Source organism: Globicephala melas, chromosome 1, assembly GCF_963455315.2.
Source record: "Globicephala melas chromosome 1, mGloMel1.2, whole genome shotgun sequence".
Classification (NCBI taxonomy): domain Eukaryota; kingdom Metazoa; phylum Chordata; class Mammalia; order Artiodactyla; family Delphinidae; genus Globicephala; species Globicephala melas.
The window spans coordinates 153,693,816-153,717,292 of NC_083314.1; the positions used below are offsets into that span (position 1 = coordinate 153,693,816).

The 23,477-nt window shown below is 36.9% G+C and overlaps 1 protein-coding gene across 6 annotated transcripts in view; it reads left to right on the forward strand.

The window, feature by feature from the left end:
- Positions 1 to 23,477, forward strand: part of FOXJ3 (forkhead box J3) — a 130,815-nt gene that overhangs the window by 33,378 nt on the left and 73,960 nt on the right. For 5 of the 6 annotated variants that reach the window (XM_030867430.2, XM_030867436.2, XM_030867400.2 and 2 more), the window contains exons 3-4: positions 5,918 to 6,242; positions 15,671 to 15,745. In XM_030867430.2, the coding sequence (XP_030723290.1) occupies positions 5,918 to 6,242; positions 15,671 to 15,745 (400 nt within the window). Of the gene's footprint in view, positions 1 to 5,805; positions 6,243 to 15,670; positions 15,746 to 23,477 lie in introns of all 6 variants that reach the window. The other variant, XM_030867415.2, reaches the window with a different exon arrangement.

Sequence of the window (23,477 nt, forward strand, 5' to 3'; positions counted from 1 at the left end):
GTGATTTTTATTGATGGCAAAGTCACAGGTACTGTTAATGCTGCTGTGATTTGTTGTCTGCTTTTGTAATTAAAGGAAATGCTAAGTTTCAGTTACAAGTTAGTGGAAATAAAGAATATATTTTCCCCCATCCAAGTTCATTCACCTCTTTTAGCTCCTAAGGGAATGATGGCTCTGGGTGGGGCCATTTGAAGTGATAGTCTTGGGTGGAATGTCAACACCCTCACAACATTGCTTTTGTGTGGCAAGGCACCAGTCTTCTCTACTGCCAAGGCTGTAGTTTTGCAGCTATCACTCAGTTACTTAAGTTTGCTACTTCAGAAGCACTTGGTGGTTTTTTTTCAACCATGTAGGGCTTTAAATTATAGGAATTTTAGCTTGAATTGCCGGCCATAGGCAGGGAGTACCTCCCTTAGCAAACCTGCATTTTCTCTGCTTGCAACTTAATTGAAGTTTATTTGCCTTTTAGGACTTTGTTTTAAGCGGCTAGAAGGAGCCAACACATGCCAATATTCTCAATTTTTCCTATAGTATTTCTCTCCTTGCTCTATAGCCTCAGTTGGCATATGGTTTGTTTTCCAGTTACAGTAGGTGACAATTTGACCAAATCCTTTGTCACTCTTGAATAAGTGTAACAAGCTTTCCATCCTGCAGTATTAGAGTTCTTAATGTTTACCTCATCAACTCCTCTAAGAGAGTGTCTTATTTTAGGTCCTGTTACTTGTATCACCTCACTTCCATGTCCCACATTCCATGTTTGTTAGGAATTGCATTCACCTGCTGGTAGAGATCTTTTTATAGTAGTTAAACACATAAAAAGTCTGGAAGGTAGGCAGTTCAGGGCTGGGGTGGCAGCTTCACAATTGCTTCACCAAAAAAATCAGGGACCCAGATCCTTTCTCTCTGCTCCCATGTCCTCAGTGTATGGCTTCCATTCTCAAAGGTCACCTTATGGTCCAAGATGACTGTTGGAGCAATAGCTATTGTATCCACATTCCAGAGAGCAGGAAGGGCAAAAGGCATAATACCATCCAGAATAAAATTGGGGTTGTATTCCTAAGGAAGAAGGCCAGAACAGGTATGAAGTGGCAGTTAGTGGTCTCTGCCATAGACCTTGCTTCTGGCTGCCGAGATGCAGTAACAGGAATTATGTTTTTTATATATGAATATTATGTTTAAATATATGTATTTTTTGACCCCCTGAGATGTGTGTGATCAGAATTACTGCTGTGGTAATTACAAGGATTTCTTTTGAGTTCTCAGTTGCTCAGTTTTTCACATGCCAAGTGTTAAGACAAAATGCCAAGTGCTAGGAAGGGAGGGAGAGGATTCAGGAATATCTAGGTCACATCATCATTACCTTCATTATTCTTACTTTATTTTCCTTGATGTCTTCGTCTTACCTCCATTTAGGAAAGCCAACAATATCTCTACCCATTTCCTACCTTTTTATCCTGTTGAAAATTTTCTGTGTAAGCCTTGGCTACTCCTCAGTTGTTAGGGAAGTTACAGAGGGAAGCCAGGCAATGTGCTAAAGTAGCTAAAATGCATATTTGGGATTGTATCAGTGGCAGAATTTCATTAAGTGAGGTCAGAACCCCCTCCCTCCTCTTATGTCATAAATTAGTGTGGAGTTGTTATATCTGGATGCTCTTTACCTTTTCATTGTATGCAGAAAAAATTCCTTATTCTTTTAAGCAATAGATACCATCATAGATTTAAGAACTTCAGACATAATTTTTTCATGCCTTGGTTTATCCCACAAGTAACATTATCTTCTTATCTTTGGCTTCCATCTTCCCATTTTTCTCTACTTTTCCAGTAGAACTCTCTGTTCCTGTGTAGTACTAACTTGTCAGTCTGTGCTGAGTCATGCTTTTTTCCAGTTCATAAAGGACTTCTATCCTGTGGTTATCCTTACCTCATACTATTGAGTCCTCTTTCACCTCTTCCTTTTAGCTTTTAAATGGGTTTGGTCTTGTTTGCTTGGGGAGCAGCACACCCACACCTTCATTGGCTAGTCACTGTTTCAATCATTTAACCACCATTTATTGACCCTTTACCTACTGTGCTCCTAGGCATTGTGGGAACAGAAAAGAATAAGAAAGTTCCTTCTTCTAAGGAGCTCATGGCCTCATGGGAGAGAGGTAGATAAAGGTAATTTAATTCTGTGTAAGTTCTGTGATAGAAGTATTTATAGTCAATGGGGGTAGGATCTAGTTCAATTTAGGAGATGGAGGATGGGAAGAGTGGATTGATCAGGCTTTCTGGAGGGGGAGGTGTTTGGTTTGAGTCTTGATGAAAAAATAGAAGCCAGCTAGACAGAGTGGGAAGGAAAAGGCATTCCAGAAAGGAAGACTCATTCCTTATCCAAATACTGTGTTATTTTTCAGATAATGTGTACCTGGCATGGTGTTGGGTAGCATCTGAAGTACTAGTGTACGGTCACTATCCTCAATGGGGAGGTGGGGGAAAAGGGAGTGAGGGTAGAAAGCTTATGTTCCAGTTATACATGTGAAACAGCATGGTAAAGCCAAACTGAGGTTATAATTGCTCTAGGAATTAATAGAGAAGGATTAATAAAAGGTTAATGAAGCTAAAGTAGTTGAAAATGAGGCATTCAGATTTAGTATAATATGAGAAGGGGAACCATTTAAAGTTTTTGGGCACAGTGACATGAAAACATTGCTGGCATTTCTCTTGGAGTATATACATGTACTCTGGAGGTGATTAGCAGGGAGGAGTGGTGAGAAATCAGAGCCTAGGAGGCCAGCTAGGAAGCTTTTGGAATGAGGTGAGGTAATGAGGGCCTGACATTTCTTAACCAGATTTCCATAACCAGATTCCTCAGAGCCTCCCATGCTGTTTTTAAATCTGCCACCATCTGTTCTCTTATACAAGTGGACTTCTGTCATCACCATTCCACTAAGAGGTTTCTTTCTAAAGTTACTTGAAGATCTGGTCAAATCTAATGGTCACTTTTTGTGTTCTTAGTGGAGAACCACTGCAATAACCAGCCTAAGCAGCAACAATAGAGGCACTTTTTACCTCACTACCAAGAATATGTAAAATATAACAAATTGCAAAGAAAACAGCAGCCCCGCTTTTTCAGATTTTAAATTTGAGAAAGATTTTTATACTCTACTTCAATGAATAATTCTTACTCATGATGCCTTTGATGGCTAGGCACCAAATTCTTTCCAGCCTATTTAGATCTTAACTTTCTTTAAGTCTTAGCTGAAGTTCTTCCTTCTCTACCTCTTAAGGCTGCAGCCCATGTTGTCCTCCACCTTTTTCTGAGCCATTGCAGCACCCAGAGCTCTTTTCCAGCTCTTTCTTGTGTTTGACCTTCCTAATTGGAGTACAGGTTTCTAGAGGACAGAAATTTTTATCATACTTGCTGTGTGTATAAGATTTTACTCTAGGATAGCCTTGTACACGTGTGTAATTATAAATTCTTGTTTATTTTTATAACAGTATTAAGTACCTACTTAGTGTGTGTTCATGTTATATTACTGAGACTCTCCTAAAGTCTCAGTTAGTGGCACTGGGGGAAGGAAACAGAAGTTAAAGATGGTTCTCAACAGGGAGCATCTGCTGTATCAGTTATATTCCAATTTGGAATGTACTTTTACATTATCTTTGAAAATGTATGTGACTGGCTGCTTTGGGAATTTGAACAAAATAAAGCTACTCAGTGGAGACTTAATTGAGGCAAATAGGATGATAGCATGGTATAATAATAGCCAATGTTTGTAGAATAAAATGTGAATAATAATAGCAGCAACTACTGTTATCACCACTACCAGTAGCTAACATTTATTGACTCTTTACTATTTGCCAGTGGCTGTTCTGAGTACTTTATATCAGTGAGAGGTAGGTACTATTATTTTAATTTTACAGGTAAGGTATGGTAGAAAAACTGCTGGATTGGGCATCAGGAGATCTGAGCTCTGGTTTTAGTTCCGCTGTTAACTATTTGTGTGAATTTGGACAAGTCTTTAACTTCAGTAGACCTTAGTTTTTCATCTTTAGATTGGAGGCTTTGTTCTCTAATCTCTAGGATACTTTGCCCACTCTTTGACATTCTGTGATCTCTAAATTATCTTGGCTTCTTATTCCACAAGTTTCTATCACTTATTTCATGATGGGAACAAGCATTTCTGGCTGAGATTGTAGAGCAAGGTGCTGTATAGAGGAATTTAAAGTTCAGGTTTCAGAGGAATGCATACAGCAGAGATGGGGAGGGAAAATGAAAAATGTAAAACTGTTAATCAAAATATTGGAAAATATTCTATCTGCATTGCCAGTAGTTAATATTCTACTGGCAATGCAGATAGAATCCTCGTGGCTAGCTCTTGATTTATAATTGCTATTGCTTAATCTTATTTACTTTATGGTTCATTAGTACCCTCCCAAGATACTCCTAGAGTAATATTATTAACTAATACTTACTGAATGTTTCTTCTATGCATAAGTTATCCCATTTATTTCTCAAAGTAATATTTCAACCGTAGGTACTATTATTGTTTCATTTTACAGATGAGATGGGGTTTAGAGATAGTAACACTTTCATAGTCTCACAGATAGTAACTGGTAGCATAAGTACTTGAATTCTGATCTGCCTGACTCCAGAGCCTGTGTTTTTTATTAATTCTACATTGCCTCCCAGAAGTTCAGATCCTAAGCACATACTCCAGGTTGCTTTTTGCCTGCAGCCATTTGGAATGAAGGGTATATATGGGATTCTTAGCCACAATTTTTTTCTTTTTACTGAGATACTTTAAGTTTCTTATTTTGTTTTCTTTTTCCCTTTATTTTTATATCACTTAGAAGCCTTTCATTCCTCTCTGCTTTGTTGTCAGGCTCACTTTTCCTGCTTCTTTGATCCCAGGATAGGAAAGTTTGTACCTTTTGTTGAAAGTTTGCCATTCCAGTGTGAGGTGTCAATCTTTGTTTCTATATTTTTATCTTCCATTCTTAGAGCGGCTTCCTTCTTTCTCCAGAATATGTGTTAACCTGGCAGATGTTGTTTTTTCTTTTTTCTTTCTTTGGGTGATAATGGTTTGAATTTTTCAGCCTTGGAGAGAAATAGATTACAGAATCCAGATCACTGGATGTTTTTGTAAGCCTGTCGTTGAGTTTTTAATGTTTCTTTTCTTGCTGTCCATTTATGTGATTTTATCTCATATCCTACACTCCCAGATCTTTAGTTTTCTTAAGCTTGTTCTTTGACTTTTTTTTTTTTAAACTTCCTGGCACTGCCTGTTCTCCTTTTCTCTAGTTCATCAGTGTCCTTGAGTTTGCATTTCTTTTTTCAGTCAACTCCCCCAGCTAGCTTGTCTCCTTGCTATTCTTGTCTACCCTGCTTTACTCTTCCTATCTCCCACCTGCTCAACTTTACCTTCTTTCCTCCATGTAAATTCCTCAGTTACTTCTCTGACCTCTTGCCTACACTTTAATTTTGGTATTCTTTTGTATGATTTCCCTAAAATTTGTGTAAAAGAAATGCCAGATATACAATCTTAAGTTTTAAAAGGGCCTGCAGTGTTGGTGAGTAAAAAGCTGGACTGCAGACAGATTTATTCATACTATGATCCTGTCTCCCTGTTTAAAGTGACAGATAGTCTTTTTAAGAAAACTGGCCTCAGAATCACTTTGTGTGTATGTATTGTTCTATCTCTTAAACAGTTTAAAACCAAATTTGTTGTGTTTGGAGAGGAAGAAATTAAGAAAAAAGATTGGAAATGTTGATCCCTTAAATATTTGGTTTGGTCATTAATATACTCAATCTTTTTCCTCCAGATTTAACTCAGGCTTTCCCTCACTTTGGAACTCCTAGATTTGTGAATATTGGATATTTTGAGAAGCGGGGGTTCTTTCCTTGATATTGACTAAGGAGTCTATTTACCTTCAGGATGACATCTGAACTGGAGAGCAGCCTAACATCTATGGACTGGTTACCACAGCTCACCATGAGAGCAGCCATCCAAAAATCTGATGCTACACAAAATGCACATGGAACAGGAATTTCCAAGAAGAATACACTTCTTGACCCAAATACAACCCTGGACCAGGAAGAAGTCCAACAGCACAAAGATGGGAAGCCTCCATACAGTTATGCCAGCCTCATTACATTTGCAATTAATAGCTCACCCAAAAAGAAAATGACTCTAAGTGAGATTTATCAGTGGATTTGTGATAACTTCCCATATTATAGAGAGGCTGGCAGTGGATGGAAGGTAAGGATTTTATTTAAATTTTTATTTTTATGCTGTAAACAGTAACAATACTGGCTTTTATTGAAGATAAAGCTTTGTGGAGGCTTATATAATTAAAGATGAAATTCTGATTACTAGTCATTTTTAGGGTTAAAAAAGGAAATTAAATGTTTTAAATTAGATGAATAACTTTATTTTGGGTAGAATATTAATTTGTTAGAGCTTTCTTATATTAGAGGACTGACATAGCATAAGGTATTGGAGCAGAGATAATGTAGCATTCACTAGAAAACAATACCCACAGTTCAGTTAAGTTGATAGTGTGTCTGAGGTTTAAAAAAAAAATAGCATAGTATTGCAACTAGTACTGTTTTTATCATCAAAGATTTTTTAAAAAAACTCTATTTTGAAAGAATTCTAGATTTATAGCAGAGTTTTGTAAGTAGTACAAAGGGTTCCCATATATCCTTCAACCAATTCCTCTTTTTTAACACCTTATATAACCATAGTACCATTATCAAAACTAAGAAATTAATACTTTTGACTAAGCAGTACTGTTAGCTACTAAGTAAATTACAGACTTCGTTCAGATTTCACCAGTTTTTCCCACTGATGTTTTTTTTATGTTCCAGGATTCAATTCAGGATCTAATCTAGGATCCCACATTACATTTAGCTGTCATTTGTTATGTCTCCTTAGTCTTCTCCAATCTGTAACAGTCCCTCAATCTTTTCTTGTCTTTTATGACCTTGACACTTTTGAAGAGTACTTGTCAGGTATTTTGTAGAATGTTCCTCAGTTTGGATATGTCTGATATTTTCTCAGTTAGATTGAGGTAATGCATTTTGGGGAAGAATAATGCAGAGGTGATGTGCCCTTCTCTGTCTATCAGTCATATCAGGGGGAACTTGATGTCAGTATGTCTTATTACTGGTAATGTTCACCATGGTTCTTTGGTTAAGGTGGTGTCTGCGAGGTTTCTCCACTATAAAATTACTATTTATCACTTTGTAAATTATGAAATGTTTTGGAGGAGATACTTTGACAGCATGCAGTACCCTGTTTTTCTTAAATTTTTGTTCATTAATTTTAGTGTTCGTTGGTAGATCATTACAGCAGTTTTTATTGTTTTCTAGTGGTGGTTTTCTTTTTTCCTTTATTCCTTCTATATTAATTGGGATCCTTCCCAATTAATATGGAAGCCTTGTCCCTTCCTCCCCTTTTATTTATTTATTCAATCGTATATTTGTAATAGTATGCACTCATGGATATTTATTTTATTTTTTGTGCTGTCGTTATTTGTTGCTCAGATTTTTGCTGCTTTTGCATTGGGAGCTCTTACAGGTTGGCTCCTGTGCCCTTTGATACGGTAGAGTTCTTTTGTTTATTTACCACTTCTTAACTTTCTGGCACCACAAGATGTTCCAGGCTCATCTCGTACCTTTCCTGCCTCAGCTCTAGAATCAGCTACTTCTTAAAGAAGGCTTAGCTCCTCATCGAAGCTTTTTGAGGAACCTTCAGATTAGTTACCTACCTAATCTATGTTATATGACAAATAATTCAGTTTTCTTTTGTATCTGCACATTTTACATTCATATTCTTATGTAGGAGTTATCCAGTTGTGTGCAGTGTGGGGTGTGTGTATTTGTGTGTGTGCATGTGGAAGAAGGGGACTTACACGGCTTTAGGTCTGCCATCAGCTGGTAGTTCCACTTGTTTCTCTTAAGCTTTCATGTCTCAACACCTTTGTCTTTTTTGTTTGGATATACTTATTAAAGGCATTTACTGAATTACTCTGCACCCGTGATGTGTGCTGTATATCATGCCAGATAATCAAGTACCTTATGGGAAGGGATTTTTTTTGTATCTTTTCCTCTATTCCATGCACTAGCACAGTACTTCCATTTAGTAAGCCTCAGTAAATGCAGCTTGAATGAAGGCCAGAATCCTGGTCCCAGCTTTCTTTCCTAGCTTTAATTTTTGCTAGTTCCCTCTCATGTACTGTTTCTTCTACATATTCCAGCCTATTAGTTGTCCTAGAAATAAATATTTTGATTTTTCTTGCTTTTGTTTTTCTCTTACTTGTCCTTGGACTTTCTCTTGCCCTTTGTCCAGTTGGCATTATTCTGTTTATTCTTTAAGCTCATATGTAATCTCTCTTTTCCCTGTAGAATTAATCTTTTGTGTTTCCATATGTTTTATTAATAACTCTATTATAGAACTTACAGATCTTTGTTCAGGGATCTTGTTTCATCTAAGTCCACCTTGAGAGTGCCAGATTCAGTCTGCTGGATTTCTTGCTGCTGGCCACCCCAAGTTATGGTCTGAAACTGGTTTAGAAGTAGTGATACAGTTTCATCTGGAAGATACATGGTTTGGATGTAGTGAAGAAGGAAGGATGGAAAGCGAAAAATGGGAATAGGTTGAGAAGGATAATGTTGCTTTTTAGAACTAAAAGATACGCCAGGGAGATTATCTGGTCCAGTCTGTTGCTTTAGGCAGACCTTGAATATTCCTGGGGATTGCGGTTTCATAATTATTCTTTTAAAAAAGTTTCTTCCACCCAATTTCAGGAGCCTAGAACTTGCCATGATTACTTTAAATTTTATTTTTGTAAACATAGAAATATTTTGAACATCTCACATGGAGACAAATGGAAAGTGGTTTATCTTCTCCTTTGCTCAGGTCCTATCTCTGTTTTCATGTTTTAGTTCCCATTCACTGTCCTAAGATTTGTTTAGCATTACTTGTACAACTTGCTGCTTACTGTTTCTCCTTCACGTATGGAAGGGATGGGTTAGGTGAAAATGGAAGGTCATATAGAACTTGTGAAATTAGCTTGTGTTGTTTGAAGAGAGGATGGAAGAAAGATCCTAAAGCAGTTGTCAACCACCTTTCCAGAAATGTAGAGCCAACTAAAGTCACCCAGAGGAGAAAATGTTGTCGTGGTCGCTTAAAAGGATTCAAATAGAATTTTAATATTTAGATGAACTCCCTTTCATTTTGTGCCAGGGCATTGAAGGGAGATTACATATTAAAAACAATTCTTTGAATAGTCCATAAGAGTTATAAAAACTCTTTGAATTTCCATAATTGAATGATTTTGTAATCTGAACTAGAGGAAAAGGAATTTTTTTTATGCTGTTCACCTTACTAAAGAAAATTAACCTATTAAGTTATTGGAATTTAGAATAATAAAAAGAAAAATATAAAAGAGTGTGGTATGGGCATGTGGGGGTGTGTTCTACTTTTCTATGTGAAGAAAAAAGAGAAATAAGAATATATTATGTGTTTGCTTATTGTTGTAAAAAGAAAGTTAGGAATAATAAACTAGAAATATAGTAAACATAGTTACCTATAGGGATGGACGGAACTGAGGTAGAAGAGATAAGGAAGGGAATAAGATTGTGAGTGTACCTTTTTATATAGTTTTGAGTTTTGAAACATCTAAGTGTTTTACACATCCAAAAAAATATAAGGGAATCAAAAAGGATGAAAAAAGAAAACCTTAAAACTGAATATAAGTAGAAATAAATAAGCCTTATATCAAATGTATAACATAATCGCACAGAAAAATTCAAGAAGTTTTGAAAAGAGCATACCAAGGTTGAAAAGAATTACAAAAGAATCATGGACTTCATTTAGTAGATTTGTCTTTGGTAGTGGTAATTTGCTAGAGGCAGTCTGTACCTTGTGTGACCACAAGAAAAGAAGTTGGGAGTTGGGAGCAATTCTGAAACAATCTTATGTGCATGGTAGGATAGAACAAATGAGTACGTATATTAGTGTTTTGGGGAGTCAGGGCTCTCACAGTGGGAGAAGAGAAGTAAAGGTGGGAATGTGGTGGTTGATTTGAATGAGAGATGCCAGTTTAAACTCAAGTGAAAATAAAAATCAGTGAGAGTGCTTTTAAATTCAGATTCCTGGGTCACAACTCCAGAGATTTTGAATTAGTCATCTTAGAACCTAGGAATCTGCATTAAAATTCATCTCAAGTGATTCTGGTGTAAGTAGACTGTACTTTTGAGAAACTACTTTTGAAGCTGGGTTTTCAAGGCCAAGCAATATACCATTATCAGTTGTTTAACCCGGGCCATTTTCCTCCAGCTTACTCTCTGCCATCCTAGTTATCTCTACCTCTGCTCTCCCAACTTCTTTTCTTAGGGTTGTTAGAGGTAGTGTCTCCCCAAGTTGTGAGGTCTGAAGTCATCTCTTTTCTTCATTGTGTGTTGTAAATACATGTGTTGGCTCTCATATCTCTCCAGGTGTTTTTATTTTCTAAATATGCTTTTGGCATTTTTTCCAACAGATTTGTGATTCCCATATGAAAAGCATTATATTCTAGGTTCTGAGCTGGTAGACAAGATCCCTACCCTTATGGAGCCTACTTATATTTTGATATAGAATACAGTATGGAGGAGGAAGACCATTAAACAAATAACTGTGTGGTGAGAAATCCACACTTGGCCTAAGCTAATAATTTATGAAAGTCAGAAAGGACTTCCTTAAAGAACTAATGTTTAAACCAAGAATGAATTGAAAGTTAAGTAGACTCAGTTGGGTGAAAGGGATGGAGGAAGGCTGGCAGCAGTAACTTTTGCAGGGGGAGCAATAAATAGAAAGCCTAGAGGTGAGAGAGACCATTGGAGGGGGTTAGTATAGAGAGTATGACAGCAGGATAGGGTGAGATTATGAAGAGTCTTGTGGAGGCTTTAAGGATTTTAGGTTTTATCCTAAGTGCAATGAGAAGTTACTGAAAGGTTTTAATTGAAACAGTAATGTCAGATTTGCCTTGTGAAGAGGTAACTGCCTGTTGGGTAGAGAATGGTGGAGGAGGGGTAAAGAGAGGAAGGTAGAGGATGGACACCAGTTAGGAAGCTGTTGTACTAGTTTTGGTGAGACTGGTGTCCTGGACTGAAGTAGTAACAGAAGAGATGGATAAAGTAGGTAGATTGAAGGTAGACCTACAAGATTTGGTGACAGATTTGTTTTAGATGGTGAGAAGGAGGGAGGAGTTAAGGAGGTCTTACAGGTTTCTGATTGGAACAGTTATATGAATAACTGTCTTTAAATAGAGAAGGGAAAACTGGCAGAAGACCACACTGAGAATAAAGATTGAGTTTAGTTTTAAACATGTTGAGTTGGAGGTGTTTCTGGAGATGTCTAGTAGATTGTTGAAAATATGTGTTAACTCAGGAGAAAGGTCACAGATGGTTATTGAAGCCATGGCTGTAGATGAGATTGCCTAGGCAGCAAATGTAGAAGTGAAAAAAGGACAGTGTCAGAGTCTTGAAGATTTCCAGCTTTTAAGCTTTTTGTAGAGGAGGAAGATCTAAGTAGAAATGTGTTCTTCCACTGTGAAGCCATTTAGAAAACATGACCATTTTGATTTCTTCTTCTGACCATCTTGATTTTGGTTTTTTCCCATCTTGAACTTTTTAGATGGGTAATTTTTCTGATTAGTTCCTTCTTTTCCTTGTCTTCTTTTGGATTTGGAGTATTGTTTATGATTTCATTTTATCTTCACTATTATTTTATTAGTTATACCTCTTCCTAAATTTTGTTTTAAGATGTGATTACTCTAGGGTTTACCACCCACCTCTTTAACTTATCCCACCCTACCTTCATTATACCATTTTATGTATAGTGTAAGAACTTTATAAACCTTATACAGTTGACCCTTGAACAACCCGAGGACTAAGGGGGCACTAACCCCTGCACAGTCGAATGTATAACTTTACAATTGGCCCCCCATATCCATGGTTCCTCATCTGTGGATTCAGCCAACCTTGGATTGTATAGTACTGTAGTATGTATTTATTGGAAAAGTCCGCATATAAGTGGACCCATATAATTCAAACCCGTGTTGTTCATGCGTCAGCTGTACTTCTAATTCCCCTGAGCCAACCTTTGTGTTATTGTTATTGTACGTTTTACTTTTACATGTTATAAATCTCATAAATAATTGTTATATTTGCTTTAGACAGTTATCTTTTAAAGGCATTACAGATAAGAAAAAGTGATTTTTAAAATCTGCTTTCATTTTCACAGTTTCTGGAACTCTTTATTTCTTTTTGTAGATCCAGGTTTCCATTTGGTATCATACTTCTGCCTGAAGAACTTCCTTCCAATATTGCCAGCCAACTGGCGGTACAAGAAATGACTTCTTTCAGCTTTTGTTTGTCTAGAAGTCTTTATTTTGCCTTCATTTTTGAGAGATATTTTTACTGCATATAGAATTGACTTTTTTTTTCTCTTAGTGTTTTAAAGATGTCACTTTGTTGTCTTCTAACTTGCATGGTTTTTGAGACATCACTGTAATTCTAATCTTTATTTCTCTGTACATAATCTTTCTTTTTTTCTCTTGCTGCCCTTCAAGATATTCTCTTCATTTTGATTTTCAGCTTTTGGACTATAATGAATATAGTTGTGTGGATTTTTAATTCGTTCTGCTTGGTGTTCTCTGAAATTCTTGCATCTGTGATTTGATGTCCTGCATTACTTTTGGATGATTCTTGTCTGTTACATCTTCAAATTTTTCTTCTACCCTATTCTTTTCCATTTCTCCTTCTGGGACTCTAATTACATGTATTGTTCCACAGTTCTTGGATGATTTTTTTTTTTTGTATCTGTGTATATGTGCATGCCTACGTGCATGTGTGTTATTTTGGATAATTTCTATTGATCTAGCCTCAAGATAACCTGAGCCTTTCCCTAATTGGGTCCAGTCTACTGATGAACCATCTAGGGAATCCTTTATCTTTTATCATGTTTTTTATTTCTATCATTGACATTTGACTCTTTCTTATAGCTTACACATCTCTGTTGAAATTCCCCATCTCTTTATGCAAGTTGTGCACTTTTTTCTACTTGGTGCCTGAACATATTAGTCATAGCTTTTTAAAAGTTCTTGTCTGATAGCGTCATCTCTCAGTTGGGTTTTGTTGATTACTGTATCTCTTGACAATGGGCTTTTTTCTTTTTTCTTGCTTTTCCATGTGTCTTGCAGTTTTTGATTGAGTTCCAGCTACATGTGTAGAAGAATGGTAGAGATAGAAGTAAATGCTATTTGTACCTGTAAATGGACAAGCATCTTTTTTCACAGGCCATTTGTGTGGGGAGTCGAATTACACTCATCAGTAGTTGAGCTGGATTTGGGTTTTGTTGTTGGTACCTTTGCCTTTAGTATACCACAGACTTTACATTCCTCCTGCAGTAGACTCTTGTTACCTTGTGCTTGGAGTGGGAGGCTTGGGTGCTGTAGGGTTTTCTCAGTTTTCCTGTTTTCTCTTTAGGTTTAGTTGTCTCTGCCCACCTTGCTACAGATAGGGGTCTCTGTCCATGCTCCTGCCCCTCCTCTCTCTGAAGGTTGTCACTACTTGTTATTCACTGCTGGGCTTGTGGTAGGGGCTGGTGTTTTTTTTTTTTTTGGTGGGGGGGTGGGGTGTCTTGATCCAGCCTTAGTCTTATTCAGGCCGTTGGACTTGGGGGTGGGGCTTTTTCAGTGTTTTTTTTTTCCCTCAGCCAGGTTAGTTATCCTTGCTTATCCAGTTACCTTTGCGTGGGAGTTTCCTGTCCCTTTCCCAGCTACAGTCACCCTCCACCTCAGCATGGTGTATTGGTGTAGGATACTGGCCCCTGGGTAGTTTCTGACACTTGTCTCATAGGTAAAAGGATTTTGCTTCCTCCATCAGCAGGTCTTTGCCTGTATCCTGGGAAGGTGTTTCCTATCCCTCCCTAGAGGCAGAAGGGCTTTGTTTCCATTCTTTCCTCAGAAGTAATCTTTGCCAGAGCCCTGTGGGTGGGAAGTTTTGTTACCCCTACCTCAAACTTAAGTTTTTTGCTTTGTAAGATCTGTAGAAGGTGGTGTGGCTTTTTTCCCCCTCGTGGCCATCAGTTACCTCCTTCCTGCTTATGCCACAAAGGAGACTTTCTCTGTTTTCCTTTCCTGCCCCCAATCTTTCTTGTGAGCATACGGTGAAGGTCCAAGAGCTTCTTCTGAGCTTGAGAGTGAGTGGAAATTTCCCTTGTGTCTGGGATCCTTGCTACTTTAAACTGATACCATGCTTGGCCTTTCAAATTTTAGCTAATTTCTTGGGTGCTTGGATGGTGGCCATCTCTTTCTCCCATATTCTGCCGAAAAGTGAGACAGTTTGTCCCCTTTCTCCTTGAATGGGCTTATCCCTCTTAGGAATTTTATTTGTTGGGCTGCTTTGCAACCTCAGCTCTCTGATGTGGCTTAAAAATAGACTTTTTTTTTGGCTTACCCATTGGTTTCTCATTGTTTGGGAGGGATCATCAGTCTTTGTAGCTGTTTACATTCCAGGTAGAGGTGGAACTCCCATTCATAAGTTTTAATTGATGTTTGGTAATAAGATAGGCTTGAATTTACATTCTCTGGTCATCTTTTAAAAACTTCTTTAATCCCAATATTGCCTCATGAGAGGCAAGTTTTAATGTAGGCATTGTTAGAGTTCCGAATTTTATATTAAAAATAAAATGACATTATGCCAAAAAATAACCCTCTGCCCAACATCCAATTCTAAGTAGTGGCTAAATGCAATTGGAGCCCCTCCACCAGATACCTGGCCATTTTGGAACAAACAAAATTATGAAATGGATTTTAGAGCATTTAATTAAGAAGAAATGGCCTTTGGGTATTTTCTGTAAAAGTTGTGGCATAGTCCTGTTTATTCATGAAAGATTTCCTGTTTCACAGATTCTCCAGGTCTCTAAGTGCGTTTTCCTTCCATCCAAGTTGTTTATTCTTCTTGCTACATTGAGGAACCTACATGTTCTTGCTGGCTTCTCTAGTCAGTGTCTTCCCATGTGGTTTTCTTTCTTAAATATTGTAGTGAGAACCTAATTGGTTTTTATGTACTCTTGTAATGGAGCAGTGACATTTTTTTGTTTATAACTTTTTAAACTCATTAAAAAGTGGTAACACATGTGCCTTGTAAATCATTTGAACATTGCAGAAAAGTGAATGGAGGAAAATAATCATCACTTATAATTCCATGTAGAATAACTCTTAGCATTTTGCATTATGGCTTGTTTCCAAGAATAAATAAATTAGCTAATAAATATATATATCACAATTAAAATCATAATATGCATACAATTTTATATTTGGTATTTAACGTTAATCACAGACATCTTCCTGCATCATTGAAAGGTCTTACTAAACATTTAAAATGGGACATATAGTCCATTATTTGGAGTTTTACAAAATGCACTAGAAACTGTCTTTTCCAATAACTACTCCCCTTTGTAGCATTCATAATTTGAAAATCAGAAAGGTTTAAATTTGAAGCTCATTTAAAAAACTTATTTCATTTGTAATTGTATTCCAGTGCATAGAGATATTTAGGTTTCTGATTGTTTCTAAAGGGGGTTTTGGTTTTTGGATTCCAATGACCTTATGGCTTTTCTTTCTTTTTAAATTTCAGAATTCCATACGACATAATCTGTCGCTGAACAAGTGTTTCCTTAAAGTGCCTCGATCCAAGGATGACCCCGGAAAGGTAGGATTCATTTTCTTAAGATAAAATAATTGGATTCTTCGTTGTATCTGTTGGCATGTTTGAATCTGAGTTATATTTGTTATATAAAGAAAGAGAATTGGAATGAAAGCATTTAGGAACTCGTCTAGTTCATTGATAAGGAACCTTTGTGAAAGAGCAAGTCCTCCTTTACCCACCCTGCCCTATTCCACCTCACCTTACCTTACCCTTTTAGTTGATACGCTTCAAGGACCAGCCAGGCAGGGAGAGATTTCTTTTTAAGCAGTGAGAAGCTAGCTAGCTAGTATAGAGCTGGCCCTCTGTTATAGTTTGCTGTTTCTAATCTAGTTTTTGTTTGGTTATTTTCTTAAGTGTTATGCATTAAATTAAATTTGGCTTTTGAATTGCTTGTTGAAACCACAATTTATTATTACATAGAAGAAGAGAATCTGTATGTAATTGACAAGTGGAAGTAACTCTTACCCTGAAGTAAAATTTTCTCTGTTATATCCTTGTTTTCTTAGTTGCTGTTTTTTCCTCTTCATTCCATTTATCTTTTGCCATTGTTACATTTTTAGTATTTTATCTGCAGAAATGTCCCTTTTTTTTGGTTTCAAAGCCATGTCAAATACATGTGGCCTGAACTTGGTACTAGTTGCTTGGTTTCTAAAGCTCAGAGTACTTGCTTGGACCATATTTGGTTGTCATGATAAATTGTTAGTTAGATTAAGACTTTGAGATAGATTATCTTTTGTCAAGCACGCATTCTTTTTTGGATGGTTAGACTTCCTGTCATCTTCTTCAGGCTACTGTCCCTGGAAGAATTTTTCTAAAATGTAAGCCTGGTCATGTTATCACCCTGCTTAAAAGCACTCCCCAGTGTCCTGGAGACGTTTCTTTGTTATAAAATATCCTTTACTATCTTTTCCTTAATCTGCCTTTCTAGCAATGATTTTACCTCATTCAAGACTCACTGTGAGGAACTATCGATACTTGAGGTTTCCCAGACATGCCTTTCCTATGGTTTTCTCTTATTGCACAAACTCCCTCTACTTGTCTGCATACTCCTTGTTTTTTAAGATTGAGCTGCAACATTACCCTCTGAAGTTTTTTTGTTTTCACATACTTCAGCTGAGTTTGTTGTTCCATCTTTTGAGTTCCCGTTACTTTGTCAGCATCGTAGTAGTTCCTAACTGGTTTCTCTATCCTGGGGCTTAGTATCTCCAGTTTATAGTAGCCAGCCATCTTTCAGAAAGGTTAACCTAATCATATGGTCTCTTTGTTTAAAATCTTCATTGGTTATCTATTGCCTTTAGGTTAAAGTCTGAACTTAAGAGGGTAGGGACAGTATGTGTATTGTTCACTTTTTAGCCCCTGTTTCTTGCACAGTGGCTGGTGGCACTGAGGAGACACTCTTGTTGAATGAGTGAATGAACGTAAAGTTCACCCTTGAACAATGCGTGGGTTAAAGGCACTGACCCTCTGCACAGTCGAAAATCCCAAGTATAATTTATAGTCAGCCCTTGGTATAAACGGTTTCTGCGAATCCACAGTTCTACATCTCCAGATGCAACCAACTGCAATTGTAGTATTTAATGTTGAAAAAAATCCATGTATGAGTGGACCCGTGCAGTTCAAACCTGTGTTGTTCAAGGTCAGCTGTATTGTATCCTCTGCTAGACTGTTAACTTCTTGAGGTTGGGCATGGAGAGTTATTCATCTCAATTGTAAAGCAGGCACTCTTACATGATGAATGTTTTATAGCACCTTCTATGATCTGCCCCATCAAGTTGGTTCTCAATAAGATTGAATAGATTATTGTAATAGTCTTATTTGACCCAGTTTATTATTTGTCTGTATTCATAATTCTCTAAGATTGTGAATAGGAATTGGTGAAATTTTTCTTTCCTTTAAAGCAGGCTTATTATAAAAAAAGAGGAATTATAACTTTTTATATTTGCTTCATTACAATTTCTGATGGGTAGTGAGTGTATGTGAATCTGACTAAAAATCTTCTTAAACGAGTTTAGAGATTAGCTGTTTTATTAGAGTTCTGTGAAGATACTAATTGGAATCTGTAAACATTTGATTCAGATTTGATTTTTAAATGAGGTTAAAATCATTAAAAAAGAAAAAAACAACACCCATGAATGCTGAACTATATTATGTACTAAATTTTAACCAATTGGATATCTATTTTAAAAATCTTGTGCTGTTAGGTTTTTTTTTGTGCAGAACTTAAAAGCTTTTTCTACCTTTAATTAAATAATATCATGAGGTAAGGCAGGTGAATAAGTAATACCATGTTATTCTTTGCAACTATTCATTTTGAATCAGGGTTGTCTTACTCCTGTGCAACCAAAACAGTACAGAAATAAATTGAATCCTGGGAGGTTAATAAAAGCTTTCAACTTTTACCATTAGTCTTTAATTTTAAAGTTTCATTTTTATCAAAACACATCATTGTTCTCATTGACTTTGGTGATTATAGTAAATTTACATTTGATATGATAAGTATCATACATTTATCACTGATGTGATAAATATCATACATTTGATAATACATTTCTACTAACAGTCATCTTTATTTTCAGTCTCAAGGTGAGATTTAAATACCCATTGTTCTTATTAATTTTGGTCAGAAGTAAATGTTGTAAATCTGATCTTATAAAATACATTTATATGAATAAAATCATTTTAGTTTTTGATATCAAAATAAGATTTTTGTTTAAAAAAGTTCTATTGCTTAAAAAAAGTTTTGAAAACCTCAGATCTGGCCCATTTTATAGACGAGGAACTAAGTAAGGCCAGTAAATGAGGAATGACTTGCCCAAGTTCAGTGTGGAATTAGAACCCAAGTGTATTGGCCAGACTTACTTGCAAGTCACAGAAACCTATTACAGACTAACTTAAGGGAGAAAATATCTGCAGGAAGGGCTGGAACTGGAGAGGATTCTTCAGTTGTATCACCGGAGATGTCTCTTTACATCCCTTAGTCCCGCTAGCTTCTCTGATGGCTTCATTTTCAGCCCAATTCGTGACAGAGATGGCCATCAGGAGCTTCTGGCATATATTCTACTAATTTAGTAACCCTTAGCAGTGAGTGAGTGAGTGGTGCCCTCCCCACCAAATCCCCTGGAGTACCACAAACATCTTAGAATGAGTGCCCAACAAGCAGAATACACTTGGTTTCTTGGTTCCTAGACTGGTGTTTTTTCCACTATACCAGTTTTCCTTGAAAGGGAAGCCAAAATGTTAGTTAAGTTTTGGTACTTATGAATTGTTTTTTCTTTTTGTATTACAGTGTTTCCTGGCATTTGAGGAGCTTTTCCAAAACCACCCTCACCACAGTGGGAGAAAACCATTGAGCCAAGGTGGGGTGGGAGTAGTTTTTGGTCTTGGGTGATGGGTGTACTTTAACCCCTTAGGATTTTGCTACCTGCTGCCATGATCCAGATGGGTCCAAGAGGTAGAGTTAGAAGTAGCTCATACAGCTTCTTCTTCCCTATACTTTTATGGTATAACTCTGTTCAGTGTGTTACCAGGAGAAGTGTAGAAGCCAACTTCAACTTGAAAAGTATTGTTTAATTACAGGTGCTTTTATATGATTATTTATTCCTGACTCAATCCTTTATTTTCTAGAAACTTTTGTCATAAAAGCCCTTAATATTTGATACTCTCCCATGTACATTGATGGTCTGAAATCCATTTTTCTCAGTTCCCTGAAACTAAATACAAACAGCTACATTATTGCTTTCTTTAAAAAGAAACCCAAAATGAAATTACATTTTGCATCCATAGCTCTGCTGCTTTTTTGGGGATAGATTTCTGTTTTCTTTTCCCTTGATTATAGCCCTGTTTCTGTATCCTGCAGTCTGTTTTTTTGTTTGTTTGTTTTGTTTTTTTGTTTTTTAATTCTGTCTCTTATCTCTCCTCTTATCATTAGCTTTGTTTTTTTATTTTTGTCTGGTTTTTTGATCTAATTTTTTTGGTAAAAGCCTTCTTATTCTGGAATTCACAAATGCCTCTTAATTATCTTCAAGGTAAGTATTTTGCTCACATTATGGAAAGACAAATCCTATCAGCTAAATTCAGTTTTCTAAAAAACTAGAGTTCTCTTTTTTGCTTTCCAGCTTAATCTTTTCTCAACCTTGTTCCCTCTTCTCTGGCTCAGGAAAATGATACTTTGACTTTAAAGGAAATAAAAGATTATAAGAAGTAGTTTTAACAATTGCATAATTAAATAGCAGCAATTGGGCTCTAAGAGAAATGAGATGATAGCTAAGAAGTTTAAGACCCCCTGAAGGCCCCCTGCCTGGCCTGGGAGAGATAACTACAGTGAATTCATAGGAAGAAGAGGTTTTTGTTTTTTGGATGCTTTTTCTTCCCTGGGGTGGGGAGGTTGTAAGTGCTCAATGGCTGTGGAGATTGGGGGTCTCCTGGTTTGTGAGGAGACAGCAGCTCACTGCTAGAGAATTAACTTTTGGAAGTTCTGAGATTGTGATTATTTTCTACTCCTGCCCTCTGTCATAATGTAAGAGACCATAACATAGTTGACTGATTGCTTTTGTTCAAAGGGTATTCTTTTTTGGCCATGTTAGTATTGTGTTGTATTTATTTGTCAATTGTCTGTTATTTGTTAGTATCCTGTTTTGGTCATTTCATTTGTAAAGGGTTGTAGAAAGACTGGAGAGGTTTGAGAGAACATAAGATATAGCATTAAGTGATAAACAGTGTTGCAGGAATCATAGGTATGTACCTTGAAGAAGGAAGATAGTATTAAGTTTAATAATAGTCTTAAAGTAGATGTATGATTTTTGTAAGGAAGAAGTTGATGTCTTATCTGTGTCTTTGAATAAAACCAAGCAGGAAGTAGAACTTAAAGATAGGCAAGAGTTCTGTTGGACAGAAATAAGTACATCATATTATTGGAGTGAAAAAACACTCATAGGGTTCCCAAGGGAGGCTTTAGAGTTTGCCACTTCTAAAGCACTTCAAGGAGAGCAGAAATTATTACCCTTCGTAGTTTTAACTCATGATAGGTAAGAACTCCCTTTTGAAGGCTGAGAAGAGGACATGATCAAGAGCAACCCATCAGAACAAAGTTGAGATGGAATCAGGAATTAAGGGAATTAATGTAAGTACTAACATGAGGTCAAGAGTGAAGAAATGGGTTGATGCCAAGAGTGCATGTTAAGGCAGAAGTGGATTATGAATGTAAGGCGGTCAGTTAGACAAACCAGGGTTAGAAAACCCAGACTAAGCATTGAGAGAGGCATTCAGAGAGGATTTGAAAAATTGGGTTAGATAAGAGATGAGGGTCTGATTCAGAGAGACAACACTGCAGAAACAGAAAGTAGTGCTGGCACAGACCCTGACAATACACTGTTAGTCAAAGCAGTTTAGTTAGAGCTGCCTTTTACTTGCACATGCAGTAGTCTCTGTTCTTAAGGGTGGGAAATAACAGTTTGTTGCTGTTGGCCTTTTTTCTTTTCCAGATCTAAACTGCTTTTTAAAAAATAATTTTTTTGCCCTCAGATTAATTTTTTAAAAAATTATACATGGTAAAATTTACTCTTTGGCGTGTAATTCTAGTAGTTTGACCAGTGCATACAGTGTGAGCATCACCATGGTCAAGATACAGAACAGTATTGCCCCTTGGTAGTCAGTGCCCCCCTGCTCCCACTCCAAGTCCTGGCAACCACTGATCTATTTTTTGTTCTTATAATTTTGCCTTTTCCAGAAATTCGTATAAGTGCGTCTCATACAGTAGGTGGCCTTTTGAGTCTGACTTCTTTCGCTTAGCATAATGCATTTAAGATCCATCTGTGCTGTTAGTATCAGCAGTTCCATTTTATTTCATATAGTTCATCTTATGGATTTACCAGTTTAGTCACCATTTGAAGAGCATGTGGGTTGTTGCCAGTCATAAGTTCATTTGAGCATCAAGTTTTTTTCTTTTAGGCTTAGATTCAATAGTTAATTTGATAAATACTGAGATACAAGACAGTGTTGAATTAACCTAAACTAGTAACATACAAGTCATACTATCTATCATATGTGAGTTATAGTAAATATTATATGAGTTATATAGTAAATATAGGTGAGCTGTCTGTCTCTTGGAAATCAGTTGTGATGTAGTAAAACCTTATTTATCTTCAACTTAAATAATTTCTAAAAAGATTAGGTTAAGGCACTGATGATTTAAAAACAAAATGTGGCCAACTATTAATTGCTTAATAGAATATACTGTTTTTAAGTATCCTTAACATTTAGAGAAACCATTTACTATACTACAATCAGTATACTAATTACATATTATTAATTTTTTTAACATCTTTATTGGAGTATAATTGCTTTACAGTGTTGTGTTAGTTTCTGCTGTATAACAGAGTGAATCAGCTATATGTATACATATATCCCCATATCCCCTCCCTCTTGCGTCTCCCTCCCACCCTCCCTATCCCACCCCTCTAGGTGGTCACAAAGCACCGAGCTGATCTCCCTGTGCTATGTGGCTACTTCGCACTAGCTAGCTATTTTACATTTGGTAGTGTATATATGTCCATACCACTCTCTCACTTCATCTCAGCTTACCCTTCGCCCTCCCCATGTCCTCAAGTCCATTCTCTACGTCTGAGTCTTTATTCCTGTCCTGCCCCTAGGTTCTTCAGAACCTTTTTTTTTTTTTTTAGATTCCATATATATGTGTTAACATACGGTATTTGTTTTTCTCTTTCTGACTTACTTCACTCTTACATAGTATTTTTAATCCATTGATTAAGAGTGAGTTCCTTAATAATCTTTTCTGGGCAACACTTAGATTAATTTGATAATCAATGTAAAAGTAATAAAAGACTGTATTTGTTCAACAAGAATGTTCCAGAGACCTGAGCTGGCATTGGAATAGTTTTTTATTTATTTATTTATTTATTTTTTATTTTTTTTTGCATTACGCGGGCCTCTCACTGTTGTGGCCTCTCCCGTTGCAGAGCACAGGCTCCAGACGCGCAGGCTCAGCGGCCATGGCTCACGGGCCCAGCCGCTCCGCGGCACGTGGGATCTTCCCAGACCGGGGCACGAACCCGTGTCCCCTGCATCAGCAGGCAGACTCTCAACCACTGCACCACCAGGGAAGCCCTGGAATAGTTTTTGTCCATACATTCATTCAGCCAGTTAGCCACCCAAGCTACCTGCCTTTGAGTGCCTACTGTGTATTGACTGTTGGTAGCCTATTTTTGTGGTCTGAGTAGAGTGATTATTAACCTGTTGCCCAAACTAGAAACTTCTGAGAATAAAAAGACATTTTTCTCAATTATGTATAGGCAATAGGTATAAACCAAAACTAAAACCGGGAAGGATGTTCACTCTGTCTATATGGTGCATGCAAATGCTGTACCTTGGAGTTGTGGGCAGCTACCCAGGAGCAGCACCCTAAGATGATGGAGGGTAAAAAAAAAAGAAAAAACCTATAAAATTGGATTGCCGTATCTAAACTGGGAGAGAAAAAACATTGAGACACATGGTCTGAAGCCAAAGAAGTCAGGGGCAAAAGGGATCCAGTACTATGTCTGAGGCTCTTGATACGGTGTGCACTGAGAGCAGAGAATAGTCTGTGATGATTCACTTTACCAATGAGCATATATACATGATAATATAGTTAGTTAAAACATAAAATTCACAGATTTAGCCATTTGGAATGGCTAGCTATTTATGACAGGGACTGCTTTCCCCAGGAATATGAAATTAATAT